The sequence below is a fragment of the Misgurnus anguillicaudatus genome, chromosome 24 (genome assembly GCF_027580225.2).
Source record: "Misgurnus anguillicaudatus chromosome 24, ASM2758022v2, whole genome shotgun sequence".
Classification (NCBI taxonomy): Eukaryota; Metazoa; Chordata; class Actinopteri; order Cypriniformes; family Cobitidae; genus Misgurnus; species Misgurnus anguillicaudatus.
The window spans coordinates 23,932,501-23,948,767 of record NC_073360.2 but is presented as its reverse complement, the minus strand read 5'-3'; the positions used below and the strand labels follow the sequence as shown (position 1 = coordinate 23,948,767).

The following is a 16,267-nucleotide window of genomic DNA, read 5'->3' as shown; positions in this document are numbered from 1 at the left end:
CATGTGCACAGACCTGCGGATGGTATCGGCAGCGGCTCTTCTACGTTTTGCTTCCCTCCGGGCCAGAATTCCTTTCCACCAAGCTTGGACCACGACAGCTGTGGATAAAATAACAGAATCAGTTATATTTTAAATTAAATTTTTATCAAAAAGAAATACATACAAATAAAAAAAACGTACCTGATTGTCGCATTTTCCGGTATTTTGTTTTCTGACTGTAGCCTTTCCAAGATGACTGCAGTTTGGTAGCTGAAAAGATACAGAAAGAGATTGAGGTAGATCATTAAATGAACTGTTATACAAGATATATTTGTTGTAACAATTTGTGTAAACATGGCTCATACCAAGGCTGTGTTTTCTGACTTCAAGCGCATCTTCAGTTGCAAACAAGGTTTTGGGGAAACGGATGAAGATTTTGGTCCTTAAACACAAATAAGCAACATTTAAAAATGTGATTTAAATACAGTCCACATCCACACAAGTAAATGTTATGTTGTGTTTTTTTTAAATATAACTAAAATTATATATTATTTATATTTTTAGTGCTGGGCAAAGATTAATCACGATTATTTGCATACAAAATAATTATATATTTTTGCATACCGTATTTCCCAGACTACGATGTATAAATCGCATCAGTCAAAAATACGTTTTGAAGAGGAAAAAACATATACAAGTCGCACTGGACTACACGTCACATTTATTTAGAAAATAATTTCACAACATCCAAGCCGAAGGACAGACATTTAATCAGGAAAGGCAAGTTATTCAAGTAAACAATAGCAGACAGAACAGCAGGCCGATAGGTGGCTGTACATGTTAAAGTAACATAAACAGTTATTTACATGATACACAATAGCATACAGAACATACCTGAGAGGCTAAATAGGTTAAATTAACACGACAAGCCAAATCAAGTTCAAAAAGGTCCCGAAGTCATTCCGCATCACTGAACCCATTTAATTACATAAAGACAGGAGCAGCATATAGCGGACTCTCGCGGCTGTAGACTGTAATGGTTTCTCTTGGTTGGTATGAAATAATTCATATGAAATAATAGCACCTGACTATAAGTTCCAGTACCTGCCAAACTATGAAAAAATTTGACTTATAGTCCGGAAAATACAGTAATATATGTGTGTTTACTGTGTGTAATAATTATGTTTATTTAATTTTGCGATTATTCGTGAGTAATCTTTGCCCAGCACTAACAGTTTTTATATTATATATACAAAAAATAAATTGATATATAAATATATATTTTTAATCTATAATAATGTATGTGTGTGTTTATATATACATAAAAATTACACACAGTACACATATAGACGGTTTCAGCAGTAACAACATAAATAAGTGGCTTTCGTGGTCAACACGTAACCTCCGGTAAACACCGCTAAGGATAAATAAAAACAAAGTACTTTAAATGTAGTTTATTTATATAACAAGCAAAATTAACAACACGTTGATTACCTAGGAAATCAAAACATATGTTTTTTGTTCAAACGTTCAGTTTAGCAACTAGTCAGACCATTAAAAAACTTAAACCGAAAGTAAAGTTCAGAACAGACGTGTATCGCCTCACCGCACGTGCGTCCGATGAAACCGTTTATAATATTATGCAAACCAATACTTTTCTTTTGTATGCAATTAATCGTGATTAATCGTTTGATAGCCCTAATCCAAACCTTAACCAGATTTTCTTTCACCACAGAAATGTATATGATTTGTAACTTTTTGATTTTATTCTCATGACTTTCTCTGATTTTAGTTTACCAACCTGCCGAGTTTGTACTCCTCAGGCTTGTAGCCGAGATGCTTAACAAGTGTGGACACTCCGTCCACCAGACGACCATCCCAGTTTGGCCAGGTGTCAGGACACAGGGATTTATATCTGAAACAGAATAAAATACCAACATAACAAAAAGATTAAAGGTGGTGTGTTGTGTACATGTTAGAGGCATCTAGTGGTGAGATTGCGAATTGCAACCAACCGCTCACCCCTCAATTTCAAAACGCATATGTAGCCGCCACAGGACAAACATTTAATCATCCGAGACAATGTAGGGATAAAACGCACTATAAAGCAGTTTGTCAGTTTAGTGCTGCTGAGAAACATGACGGCGACTTCCATGTAAGGTGTATGTAGATAAAATGACTCATCATTCGATAGCTCATTATATATGGTCTTTATACACCACTGATTATATAGTTACGTATATTATATTGCAATTTTTGTCAAGAGATCCTTCTAAAAGTTACACAATGCACCTTTAAGCAAGAATAAGTTTTTCACAACCTGCTTTTACTCTTTGACCTACTTTATCACTGGAAACTTAAAGGAAGTGCCCAGTTCTTAAAAGAGGATTAGAAAGTATGAAATTTTACATAACATAAGCAACATTTTTGTGCGAACGGGCTCAAAAACAGCCTACACCATCTAAGATAATTCAGCAGGTGAACCATTAAAACTGGTTAAATTTATTGCTGGTTACCGGCACAAAGTATGTTATGGGCATCAATATGCTGATCATTGGTCACCAGCATGACTCCACTGGGCAAACTGGTGCAGTGCATTGTACAACAACCAGTTTATGCCAATAACAGACCAGGATATAAAAGAAAATAGTAAACTGGACAATGCTAACCTCTGTAAAAAGGTCTCATAGCGACGGCGGTATGCAAAGCCAGCTCTCCTCACTCGAAGGTTCTCCATCAGACCAAGATATTTCACTTGATGCCTGATGAGAACCTCATCAAAACGCCCTGTAACAAGAGAGAGGAAGGAAATATTTCAGTTCAATTGTGATTTGTAAAATTTAAAAAAGGCAAATTTGACTTTGGGTCACATAAACAAATGCACAGGAAAAGATCTGATACTCATATGAATGAAAATTATCAAACAAAATAAATAAATATTAGTGTGCATAGAAGTAAAGAAATTAGTTTATAACATAATGGAGATTCATTATTTATTTGCGTTTTCATATTTTTATTCGTTGTTTTTTTTTTGAGCCAACATCTGTTGCTTTTCAGTGCTAAACCTGAAAAAACATATACGTTTGAATACAACATAAACAGCATGCTATAGATATGATTTAGTAGTGTACCACAGTTTTAACATCTGATACAATCATCACATCACGGTGCAGTTGACAGTATATCTCTGATATAAAAATAACCATCCTGAACAGAACTAAACACAAAAACACAGAAAACCAAACCAAATGTCACAAACCTGCTTGCTTGGCATCATTTGGTTTGATGCAGCGCACGTACGACGGATCCTTAGACATCAGGATTTCCATCAACTTCGCCAGACTGTTCTTGAACTGCGTTGCCGCCTGGTAGCCAGCGGAGTGATGGGACGAGAAATGAGATGAGCAGTGAGAAATGAGTGAGAACACAGAAGTCCCAGTGTGCCTGTCCAGCCAGGCAGTGACAATGTGAAGAGACCAGCGGTCAACAATGCAAGCAAACAACTCAATAACAGCAGCCCACCCACATTCAGCCAATGGGGATCTGCAAAGTGGGCATGGGGGGGATGGATGCTGGTTTACGCAGTCACAAGGGGGTACCACAGTATCAGGGCATTCCTTACAGTGTGGGTGACAAGCAGAGATTCTCAATCTCATGGACGGAGGCCAAGCTTCATGTATAAATGGCTGATTTACAAACAAATCATTATTTTAAAGTAAAAACAACCATTTTGCCCAGAAAAGCCAAATAAGAAAGACTATACACAAAATTAAAGCGGTTCTTTTTAAATGTAAAGCACATAATTAAAACATTATTGGCTCTGGAGTCAATCTGAATTATGATTCCTGAGTGAATGAGACTTCGGAGAAGAGCTGCTATAAATTTTTAGTTGATAAAATGTCTAGAAACAAGAAGATGGATGGATGGACAGGCAGATACATTTTTTTCTCTCTAGCGGTTTTCATAATTTTGCATTGTTGTAAAGCAGCTTTAGAGCAAATACAGACAGTAGAGACATATGTTACCCTGTGAAAACCCAGCTAAAGTCATTTTAAAGTCATCTACATTTTGTAAAAATATAACATTGACATATTAACTGAGTAGGGTCATGTGAAAGATTGAAAAAAACTCGTAGAGAAAACATAAAAAACGTGTTCCTAATGATTTTTTGGGTTAATTTGCAATACAGCGATTATCCACTTTATAAAAAAACTTAAGCAAAAACGTTATTTACTCATTTTAAACTCTGTGTACGTTTTGAAAATCGTTCTGAATCTGACCTCTAACAAAATTCCTTCATAAAAAAATGTGCTAAACAATTTGTATTTTTAAAGAAAAATACCCATATTTAAGAGTTTGTAATCAGAGAAAAGAATATAGATAGGATGAAAAAAATTCCCATTTTGTTTGTTTGTTTATTGTTTGTTGAAAGCAGAGGGTCTGTTCTTTCATTTGATATATTTGTATGTTTATACATTTAGAAAAGAACATTTTCCTGACAGGGATTTTGTGAAAATCACAAAAAATGCTGGAGGACTACTTCAAAAAATGGCTGGCGGGGAATGAGTTAAAGTGACATTTACATTATGATTAGATTATGAGACTTTAGCCTGAATTTCACAGACAGGGTTACATATAATAAAACAGAAGCTATATATAACATGTATATTGCTACAATATACAGTATATCATATAAAACAGAAGAAATATGTATGCAATGTATATCTATAATACATGGTGTTATAAAGACATGTACAGTAGCAATTCAAAGTGTGAAAATAATTATCTGTATGTTTATTTACGGTAACAAAAGTGCTTTACCGTTTCTGGACGTTTCTTGTCTGTAAGCTCTTCTCTGTCAAAACACTGAGTGAGTATTTTGTTTTCGGACATACACATGACCTAGACAAACATACAGATATACATGAGACATTAATGAGACAGAAACAGATTCACTATGCTAAAAATTCACAATTCTAATGGTGTTGGTGAATTTTTATGCAAGATATTTTCTGGGCCTCCTCTCTCACCTCCTTCAGGTTTCTGAAAAGGAGATCATTGTTCTTGTCCAGGAAACCTAAAAATCGGAAAATGCACAATGACGTCAGTCAACGCTCCGCCTGGGATAAAATGTGGGCACAAAAACTCGCTCTTGTTCAGCGACCAACTTTCTTTTTCCAACAACTAACCGTTTACATTGTAGTTGACTTCTCCCGCGTAATGATTCAGCCTGAACTCTTCCCGACCCATCACCTTCCGTGTTTTTCCATCAGCCAGTTTGTGACTGTAAAATACAAAGCAGATTTTTATTAATTAGATTTAAATGTGATAATAGTCAGAATTCATCAAAAATAATCTTCATAAGAGTGAAAGGAATGGTGGTGTCACAGACGTTAGGAAGTGCGGGTGGCCACCGACGGAGTCCTCAAGCTTCTGCAGGAATGTGATGTCAGTGGCATCTCCAGGCCTGAGACACTCTTCATCCTGGAAGTAAAAAGATGAGTCGTGTTAAGTTTAAGCAAGTTTTAATTGTATTGCGCTGTTGCTGATCTCAAAGATGCCGCTTCTCATCCAAGATGGAAATGATTCCTTTGAATTTCTCCTCCACAAGATCACAAATGATCTTGTTGTTAAAATATTGCACAGGCTCCCACTACAGAAGAAAAAACATAAAGTGGAAATATTTAAGAAAGCTGTGCTGTTTTTCAAATAAACTTCGAGGAATCCAAAATCAAGAACATTCCAAGCCCACCCGTGAGAGGCTTTCTTAACTGTGTGTGCATCATAATGTTTAAATGGCTCATTTTAAGAGGTCAGCATTACCATATTAACAGCACAGAAAATCCCACATCACATTTTTGCCAATAATGTGTCCTTTCAGTTTTGGGTAAAACCCCATTCCACCCCGCATGTGAGTCACATGCACTGTGTGTGTGTATTTGTGTAAATGTGTGTGTGGGGTCTCACCGTGATTCCCTCAGCCTCATACTCGTCCTGCTCTGACTTCAGTGTCAGTTCAATGAAGAGCTGCTGCAGCTTCTCATTACAATAGTTGATACAAAACTGCTCAAAACTATTTAGAGAGAGAGAGAGAGAGAGAGAGAGAGAGTGAGAGAGAGAGAGAGAGAGAGAGAGATAGAGAGAGAGAGAGAGAGAGAGAGAGAGAGAGTGAGAGATGGATGATAGATGGATGGACAGACGGATAGACAGATAGATGGACGGATAGCCAGATAGATGGATGGATAGATAGATGAATGGACAGATGATAGACAGATAGATGGATGGATAGATAGATGAATGGACAGATGATAGACAGATAGATGGATGGATTGATGGATGAGCAGATAGATGGACGATAGATGGACAGATAGATGGATGGATTGATGGACGGATTGATGGATGAGCGGATAGGTGAACGATAGATGGACAGATAGATGGATAGACAGATACATGGATGGATAGCCGGATAGATAGATAGGTGGATGGATAGACAGATGGATGGATGGACAGATGTATAGACAGACAGATGGATGGATACCCAGATAGATAGATGAATGGATAGACAGACAGATAGCCAGATAGATGGATGGATGGATAGACAGATAGATGGATGGATGGATGGATGGATGGATGGGTGGGTGGATAGATGGATGGATGGATTGATTGATGGATGAGCGGATAGATGGATTGCCAGATAGATGGATGGATTGATGGATGAGCAGATAGATGGACGATAGATGGACAGATAGATGGATGGAATGGATGGATAGACAGGTAGATGGATGGATAGATAGATGGACAGATGGATGGATGGACAGATGTATAGACAGATAGATGGATGGATACCCAGATAGATAGATGGATGGATAGACAGATTGATAGCCAGATAGATGGATGGATGGATAGCCAGATAGATGGATGGATGGATAGCCCGATAGATGGATAGATAGATAGATGGATGGATGGATAGCCAGATCGATGGATGGATAGATAGATGGATGGATAGACAGATAGATAGCCAGATAGATGGATGGATAGCCAGATAGATGGATGGATAGATAGATGGATGGATAGATGGATGGATAGCCAGATAGATGGATGGATAGATAGATGGATGGATAGATAGATGGATGGACGGACAGATGATAGACAGACAGATAGATGGATGGCCGGACAGATGATAGACAGATATATAGATGGATGGATGGACAGATGACAGACAGATAAAGGGATGGATGGATTGATGGATGAACGGACGGATGAACAGATGTATAGAAAGATAGATGGATGGATACCCAGATAGATAGATGGATGGATAGACAGATAGATAGCCAGATGGATGGATGGATGTGAACGGATGGATGAACAGATGTATAGACAGATAGATGGATGGATAGCCAGATAGATAGATAAATAGATTGATGGATGAGCGGACAGATGGATAGACAGATAGATAGATGGATAGCCGGATAGACAGATGGATGAATGGATAGCCAAATAGATGGATGGATTGATGGATGGACGGACAGACAGACAGATAGATAGATAGATAGATGGAAAGCCAGATAGATGGATTGATGGATGAACAGATGGATAGACAAATAGATGAATAGACAGTTGAATAGATAGATGATAGGTAGATGGATGAAAGGATGGATTGATGAATAGCCAGATAGTTAGATAGCCAGATAGATAGAAGATAGACAGACAGACAAACAGACAGACGGATGGACGGATAGATAAAAAGATGGATAGCCGGATAGATAGACAGACAGACAGATGGATAGATAGATATGAATTGATAGATAGATGGACAGTTAGATAGATGTTAGACATATAAATGAGCGTTAGAGACAGGCAGACAGATAGAGAAAGAGAGAGACAGAGAGAGAGAATGGATGGGCAGACAGACAGACAGATACATAGACAAAAGATGAATAAGATTAAAAAGCAGCCATTATATTTTGCTACCCAATTACACAAATAATATAACCAATTGTATCCCTGTATCCCAAAGAATATTTAAAATACAAATAAAAAAACAATAAAATGTTAAACGACCTTACCTGTTGTTCTGAAAGACCTCAAAACCATAGATATCCAACAGTCCAATGACAGAGGCATTTTTACTGTTAAACGTCTCATCCTGCGACATTAAAACCACAAAAATGTTCAACAACATCTGTGGTGGGCAGAGTAGACTAAACAAACACAGACTTTAACATCATATGGTACGAATGTGTTTCAATAACAGCAGTCAGCTCTATAATTTCACCACGTGGGGGCGCCATATATTTACATTTTGCAGTTAGAGCCTATCAGACAATTTGCCATGACATGAGCATAGTAGTTTTTGTGGGTCGCCATCCTTGAAGGCCAGAGAGTCATTAATTTTGTTAACCAGCCAGGTAAAAGTGCGTCCATATATTGCTTTGGCTAAGGCATCTCGTGCTGATATCGCCTGCTCTTGGTTCAAGGGACTGATCAGCTGCAACACAGAGTAAAATTATAAGAAATATTCAAGACCATTTTCACATTCTGTAAACTTGTTTTATTACTGATGCTTTGAATAAAAGAATTAAGTAGGTTTTAGCATTAGCTTGCCTGGACATTATTATAGGTCTACTAGGGTACCACAGAGTACAAGTATTTACAGAGTAAAAGTATAGTAAGTATCATATTAATATTTCATTTTTAAATAATAGTAGTCATACCTCTTCTCCTTTGGCAATGATCTTTTTATGTGTTAGAGCCTCTTTAAGAACACAGCCATCCACACCTATTAACTGTAATGTAAATGTACACATACGTGGTCACATACACAACAGATTTGAAGAAAAAGTAATACATTATATCATTTCAGGTTGTGCACATTTATCTACATGCCCATGATATAAACACACTGACATCCTACCCTGGCCAAGTATTTAATCTGGGTTTCTGTAGTGATATAAGCATTTCCGCTGTCCTCTCCTCCATACTGAACATTCCCCAAGTGAAGAACACTGGCAATAATGTTCAAAAGCTCCTGCAGAGAGAGAGAGAGAAAGAGATTAGAAAATACTATAAATATTATACACACACTAGATAGATAGATAGATAGATAGAGAGATAGAGAGATAGACAGAGAGAGAGACAGAGAGAGAGAGAGAGGGAGAGAGAGGAGAGAGGGAGAAGAGAGGAGAGAGAGAGATTAGAAAATACTATACATTTTATACACACACTTGATAGACAGATAGATAGCTAGACGATTAGATAGACAGATATACGGATAGATAGACGGATAGATAGATAGACAGACAGACAGACATATAGATAGGTAGACAGATAGACAGATATATACTTAGACCGATAGACAGACAGACAGACAGACAGACAGATAGATAGACAGATAGATAGACAGACAGAAGGTGGACAGACAGACAGACAGATGGATAGATAGACAGACAGACAGACGGATAGATAGACAGATAGATAGATAGATAGACAGACAGAAAGATAGATAGATAGATGGATAGACAGAAAGATAGACAGGCAGATAGATAGACAGACGGATAGATAGACAGACAGACAGATAGATTGATAGACAGACATATAGATAGACGGAAAGACAGACAGACAGACGGATAGATAGACAGACAGATTGATAGACAGACGGATAGACAGAAAGATAGATAGACAGACAGAAAGATAGACAGACAGACAGACAGACAGACAGACAGACAAACAAACGGATAGACAGAAAGACAGACAGATAGATAGACAGACGGATAGATAGACAGACGATAGATAAACAGACAGACAGATAGATAGATAGATAGATAGACAGATAGACGGAAAGACAGACAGATCGATAGACAGACGGATAGACAGAAAGACAGAAAGACAGACAGAAAGACAGACAGAAAGACAGATAGACAGACAGACAGACAGATGGATAGACAGAAAGACAGATAGATAGACAGACAGACAGACAGACAGACAGACAGACAGACAGACAGACGGACGGACAGCCAGCCAGCCGGATAGATAGCCGGATAGACAGATGGATAGACGGATAGACAGAAGGTTAGACGGATAGATAGACAGATGGATAGACGGATAGATGGACAGACAGATAGACGGATAGATAGACAGATAGCCAGATAGCCGGATAGATAGATGGATAGATAGATAGACAGATAGATAGACAGATAGCCGGAGAGATAGACAGATAGCCAGATAGATAGCCGAACAGACAGACAAACAGACAGATAGCCGGATAAATAGACAGATAGATAGACAGACGGACAGACAGAGAGATAGATAGATAGACAGACAGACAGACAAAGCGACAGACAGACAGACAGACAGACAGACAGCCGAATATATAGACAGATAGCCGTATAGACAGACAGACAGACAGATATGTGTGGTGATTGGTTGGTCGTACCTCCACCTCATCATCAGAAAAGCCAATGACACTCAGAGCTTTCCTCACAACCTTCCAGTCATTGCGGTCATTTATGGAGCTTACTTTGGGACAGTTACCCTGAAACACATACACACATATATGCTCATTCAGCAAAACAGAGGAAACAGGGAGGGGGACTTTCTCCTGACTTCCTCTATTAAACACCAGGGGACCAAGAGAAAGCAAAAGAGGGACATTTCTGCATATTCACGCAGATCAAAAGTGTTTAGCCCACATCAATGCATAGGCAAACCGGAACTATAAACTTTTTTTTAGTCAACATGAAAGTAAAATTGACCCTGTTTGTGTTCCTGTAGCCTAATTGGTAAAAGCACTGCATACGCAGTGGCCAAAGATCATGGATTCGATTCCCATTTCTGATAAGTCACTTTGAATAAAACCATGTAAATATATTCATGTTGTTTTTTGTGCATAATTCACATTTTCTATTCATCATCTTCAAAACGTAATACTTGATATCCTGTAATGTAATGTCAAATCCCAATCGATGTGAATAATATCTCACCTTCACAAGATACTGGTACTGTTGGGCGTTCTTCTCCAGACCGAGCCTCCTCAGCAGATCCTCTTCTCCTCCCTCGATGAGCTGATAGAAAATGTGGAAGTTCCTCTCGCCGTGACTCTGATGCACGACCCGAGACTTCTCCAGCAGATAGTTCAGGATGTGACCTCCTACCGGAGCACCCTGCCAACGGGGACACCCAGGGCGAGAAGCAGAGGGGATAATAACGGGTTTCTGATACGCAACCATGCATATTTTCACAAACATGCATGCACAAACACGCAAGGGTGGATGCAGCCAAATACACAACCCAAGGAGAGCATTGTAGGGGTGAAGGTGTATCAACAGAAACGCATTGTTGTGAATCACAGTGATGGAGGCGTGATGTTTTTGCATGTAGATGGAGCGACAACAGCAATTTTGTTAAACAAAATTTGTACACAACGGTCAAAACTCACCTTGAAGTCAAACTGAATGTCCATGTATTTTCCAAAGCGACTGGAATTGTCATTTCGTAAAGTTTTCGCATTTCCAAAAGCCTGACCGATGAAAACAGAAAGAAAAAAGGAGGAAGGAAAACACGAGAATATAAAATTTATGTTGGCATACCCAAAACAAGCACTGTATTTATATACTAAATGGCTATATGCGCATGCTACTGTAACAGTCACACACACATTTAGATTAAAGGAAAAGACCACATGTGCTAAACATCTGGAACTACAGCCTGCTGCACAGCTTCCGTTGGCTTCTCCATTTTTAGACGTCCTTTATGCATGTCTCAATCTTATCAGACAGATCATATCTGTGCCGTATAATTACCAGAGAGGTTTATACTTAAACCAGCATTACTCAGTGCTCAGAATACACACTGCTTTTTTAACTTGGCATTGCTGAATTAGGACTCCGTACTTCTCTTTCTACTACAGTATATGTTGGCATACAGTAGTAAGATTGCATCCCACTTCGTATTTGATTTGCATTGTTTACCTCCAGAACAGGGTTGGATTGAAGCAGGCGGTCTTTGACGCTTTGCACATGCTCATTGGCGGGGCAGGTGATAGCGTAGTACTGGAGAACTTTTTTGGAGGCTTCGGTCTTGCCGGCTCCGCTCTCACCCGAGATCAGGATGCACTGATCTCGTTTCTCAGTCCTCATGGAGCGATAGGCATTATCACCCACAGCATAACTGTACAGAGAATATGTAAAAACTGTAAATACTTGATGTTTTTTAATAAGAACTACATGATAAAATATTATTAAATGAGCAATTCAATGCAAATGTTAACCTTACCATGAAAAAAAAACTGTTTTTTTTAACCATACTGATATAATTTAGATATCAATATTTGATGGCTTAAATACCCATGCAACATTTTTTTAATTATTTTTCAGTTAGGCAAGCACAGATTTCACAACCAAAACAGAAAAATGTCACACCCATAACATAAATGCACACATGAAAAATAAATAAATTGAAATAAATCTTCTTTGAAGAGCCTTTCCTTCTGCCAAAGTATTATTGCTTTTGATTTGTGCTTTTTTATTCACAAAAATACTCTGTGTCCCAGAAACGTGTGTCCTTATTTGTCACATCCGTAACATATGTATATCATCTAAAACACATGCATAGACAGATTTTTTTCTGATAGCTGGACTTTGGATTATTAGAGGTTAATAAACACATAAACAGATGGTTCAGTATATTGAAAGTGAAATGTTTGTCAAGTATGTCAATAGTCGAAATGTGACCTTTGCATTTAACCCATCCCAGTGAGTAGTGAACACATGCACTGCAAGTCGTGAGCGCACACACACCCGGAGCAGCTATCCCTACAGCGCCCGGGGAGAAATTGGGGTTAAGGTGCCTTGCTCAAAGGCACCTAAGTCAGATCCAAAACGCTGGAATTGCTCATATATGTTATGTACAGTGTTGGGAAAGTTACTTTTAAAAGTAATGCATTACAATTTTAAGTTACTCACAAAAAAGTAACTAATTGCGTTACTTAGTTACTTTTCATGTAAAGTAATGTTAACGTTACTTTTTAGTTACTTTTGCGTTACTTTTTCTTGGCTGAGGCTTGATCTCTTTCAGGACTTGCAGGTGTTTTTATGACTGAAAAGTTCTGCATTCAGAAATTTAAAATTTCATCACAAACATGTCGAGCTCTGGCCTGCCATCTCAGTTTCTGACTCAAACTGTTCCCACATGCGTGTACGCATAGAGTGCATAATGTGACTACGTTTATTTAAATTAAGTACATATTTTTTTATCGAATTAATTAAACTAAATACGTAACTTGCATTACTTTTTTGAAAAAGTAACTACAATTTTAATGTGTACATTTAAAAAGTAATGCGTTACTTTACTCGTTACTTCAAAAAATTAATATTATTACGTAATGCACGTTACTTGAAATGTGTTACCCCAACACTGGTTATGTATATGCTATTATTAGTTACATAAATGTTAATATTCATATACCAATACTGAAATATTACTATATTAAAAATACTATTTAAATCAAATTAAATACAATTAAAATAAATCACATTATATACAGATATTAAAATGTTTGTCAGCGCTTATAGCCCCGTAGTTGGTGCACCGACATATAGGAACAGTTTATTTACAGCAACCCGAATTCAAATACCATCTCTGAGGTCCTCTGCCGGTCGCGCTCCCATATCTCCACCCAACACTTTCCTGTCTACTCTTCACTATTCTGTCTAAATCAGGGGTGGGGAACCCTGGTCCTGGAGGGCAACTGTCCTGCAGAGTTTAGTTCCAACCCGAATTAAACACACCTTAAAATCTAATTCAAGTTTTCAGGATTACTTGGAAAATAAATTCAGGTGTGTTTGGTTAGGGTTGGAACTAAACTCAGGACAGTGGCCCTCCCGGGCCCAGGGTTCCCCACTCCTGGTCTAAATAAATGCACAAAAATACACAGAAATTGATTTCACTTGTAGGGCTCTACGATTTAGCGCATGCGATTGTCATGCACATCTCGTCGGTAAGGCTGGTTCCTTGGTTAGTAATAAATCGTCACCAGCTGCTTACAGATGGAGCGGCATTTACTACACAGAGCTGTAGTTCACTGACAAGCAGGAAAATATCGCATTTATAATTGCCGGCGATTCATCCGTGATTATGAATGCAATATTTCTCCTCTTGGGATTTATCGTGCAGCCCTATTTATAAGACAAATTAATTTGTAACTCCTATCCTACATATTATAAAATATATGTTATAAATATATTCAATATTATAAACACACGGGTTATAAAGTGTCCTTTCCTGGCAGCTTTAGAAAAACACACTGCCTTGTGGAGTAAAACCGTAGCATAAACATTGGAAAAGCCCAGAGCGAGAATCACATTCATGAAGGAAGAGCAAAATGACACCAGTAAGGATCTGTGTTATTTCAGCCTGCATGACAGCTGAGATAACCCCTTCATCACAAAAACAGCTAGCTTACTATGAGTGTGACATGAGAACCGTGGTAAAGCAGTGTAAAGCCATCACACTTCCTATGACAGCTAATACTAATCATATCAGTATTATTATTAGTGCTGAGCATAGATTAATCGCGATTAATCGCATACAAAATGAAAGTGATTTTGTGCATAATATATGTATGTATTGTGTGTAATTATTATGTATATTTAACCACACACACATACATATATTCACTTTAGATTTTTAAATGTGTACATCATTTTTTATTTATATATAATATAGAATATATGAAATATATAAAAAATATATATATACACACACACACGTAAATGTTTCTTAAATACATACGTGAATGTGTGTATTTATATATACATAATAATTACAGACAGCACACACTCATATATTATGCAAAAAAAAAAAAAATCACTTTTATTTTGTATGTGATTAATCGCAATTAATCGCATACAAAATAAAAGTGATTTTTTTGCATAATATATGTGTATTGTGTGTTATTATTATCTATATTTTACCAAACACACACACACACATACATGTATTCATTTTTAGATTTTTTTTATTTATATATTTTTTAAATGTATATAAATATATAAAAATATAAATAAATATATATTCACATGTAAATGTTTCTTAAATACATACGTGAATGTGTGTGTGTGTGTGTGTGTGTGTGTGTGTGTGTATTTATATATACATAATAATTACACACAGCACACACTCATATATTATGCCAAAAATCACTTTTATTTTGTAATAATTGCGATTAATCTTTGCCCAAAAAGTATTTGGAAACCCACATAAAACACTTTTCTTGTCTAAAATAATTTTTACACTAAGAAATTAAGTTTTTTTCTTCTTTAGTATGGATTAAGTATACAAATACTTTAAGGGGACATGCATGTATACGACAGCATGGGACAGGGTTTCACAAAGTAGTATTCGCAAAGTTACCATGTAATTGTCGGAAATTATTATGACTTACATATGAGGTGAAACTTCATAGAAATTAACACCCCTGTATCGTTCCATGTGCTGCTTAGTGTAGATCTCCAGCTCTTTGTAGGGGTTCACGGACACCAGCACTGAACCAATGTATGTCTGTGTGACATAATGTATAAGAATAATATGAACACTCAGGACAATTTACCAAAATTACTGAACTTTAATACTGAAAAAAACCCAGCTCTCACATAAATGAGGTTCTCCTTGAAGCGCTTGCGAAGGTTCTCGATGAACGCCACCTCACTGGTGTGGTTCTCCAGCAGGACAAAGTCCTGGACACCCACCCGGTCCCTGGCTGTCAGGGCGCTCTCCATCATCACCCGAATTCCGTCACTGTTCACAGCCTAACAGAGAGAGAGAAAAGTGAGATATAAAGTCACACAAACACCCTCTAGAGGAATAGCAGTGAAAAGTGTTATAAACACACACCGAATGTCAGTGGCCCCCAGGGGCCCTTCAGAAAAATAACTTAACAACACTCCATTGCTCCTCCCATTTCATATCACACACACACAAGAGATGGGCTAAACCCAGTTAATGTTTGTTTAGGAGTCTGTTTGCCCTGTTTATGAAGTACTTTGATCAAATATTTCCTAAGTGACCACACAAATTGTTAAGAACAAGAAAACACTTAAAGTTGCATTCTTATGTTTATGTTTATATTTTGATGATTAATTATGTACTTTGATTACAAAAGATGTAAACGCTGCGCTTTTGTCCGAGCATTCAAACAAGCCCTATTGGTGCACACGTTAGCATTAAACATTAATGATTAATCCCAGAAAAAAACTTTAAAGCATGATACTAAAAAGTACCAGATCGTATGATA

At 37.4% G+C, this 16,267-nt stretch overlaps 1 protein-coding gene across 4 annotated transcripts in view; it reads right to left on the bottom strand.

Annotated features, from left to right (window-relative positions):
- myo1cb (myosin Ic, paralog b) overlaps positions 1-16,267 on the bottom strand; it is a 61,845-nt gene that overhangs the window by 7,308 nt on the left and 38,270 nt on the right. For all 4 annotated transcript variants that reach the window (XM_073862564.1, XM_073862566.1, XM_073862565.1 and 1 more), the window contains 22 exons: positions 15,627-15,782; positions 15,419-15,534; positions 11,946-12,144; positions 11,414-11,494; positions 10,959-11,138; positions 10,412-10,510; positions 8,894-9,007; positions 8,694-8,765; positions 8,350-8,467; positions 8,046-8,127; positions 5,947-6,052; positions 5,553-5,632; positions 5,372-5,464; positions 5,169-5,263; positions 5,010-5,056; positions 4,801-4,881; positions 3,239-3,344; positions 2,649-2,766; positions 1,781-1,894; positions 345-421; positions 181-249; positions 14-98 (listed from right to left, as the gene is read on the bottom strand). In XM_073862564.1, coding sequence (XP_073718665.1) covers positions 14-98; positions 181-249; positions 345-421; positions 1,781-1,894; positions 2,649-2,766; positions 3,239-3,344; positions 4,801-4,881; positions 5,010-5,056; positions 5,169-5,263; positions 5,372-5,464; positions 5,553-5,632; positions 5,947-6,052; positions 8,046-8,127; positions 8,350-8,467; positions 8,694-8,765; positions 8,894-9,007; positions 10,412-10,510; positions 10,959-11,138; positions 11,414-11,494; positions 11,946-12,144; positions 15,419-15,534; positions 15,627-15,782 — 2,288 coding nt within the window. The remainder of the gene's footprint in view (positions 1-13; positions 99-180; positions 250-344; positions 422-1,780; positions 1,895-2,648; positions 2,767-3,238; positions 3,345-4,800; positions 4,882-5,009; positions 5,057-5,168; positions 5,264-5,371; positions 5,465-5,552; positions 5,633-5,946; positions 6,053-8,045; positions 8,128-8,349; positions 8,468-8,693; positions 8,766-8,893; positions 9,008-10,411; positions 10,511-10,958; positions 11,139-11,413; positions 11,495-11,945; positions 12,145-15,418; positions 15,535-15,626; positions 15,783-16,267) is intronic.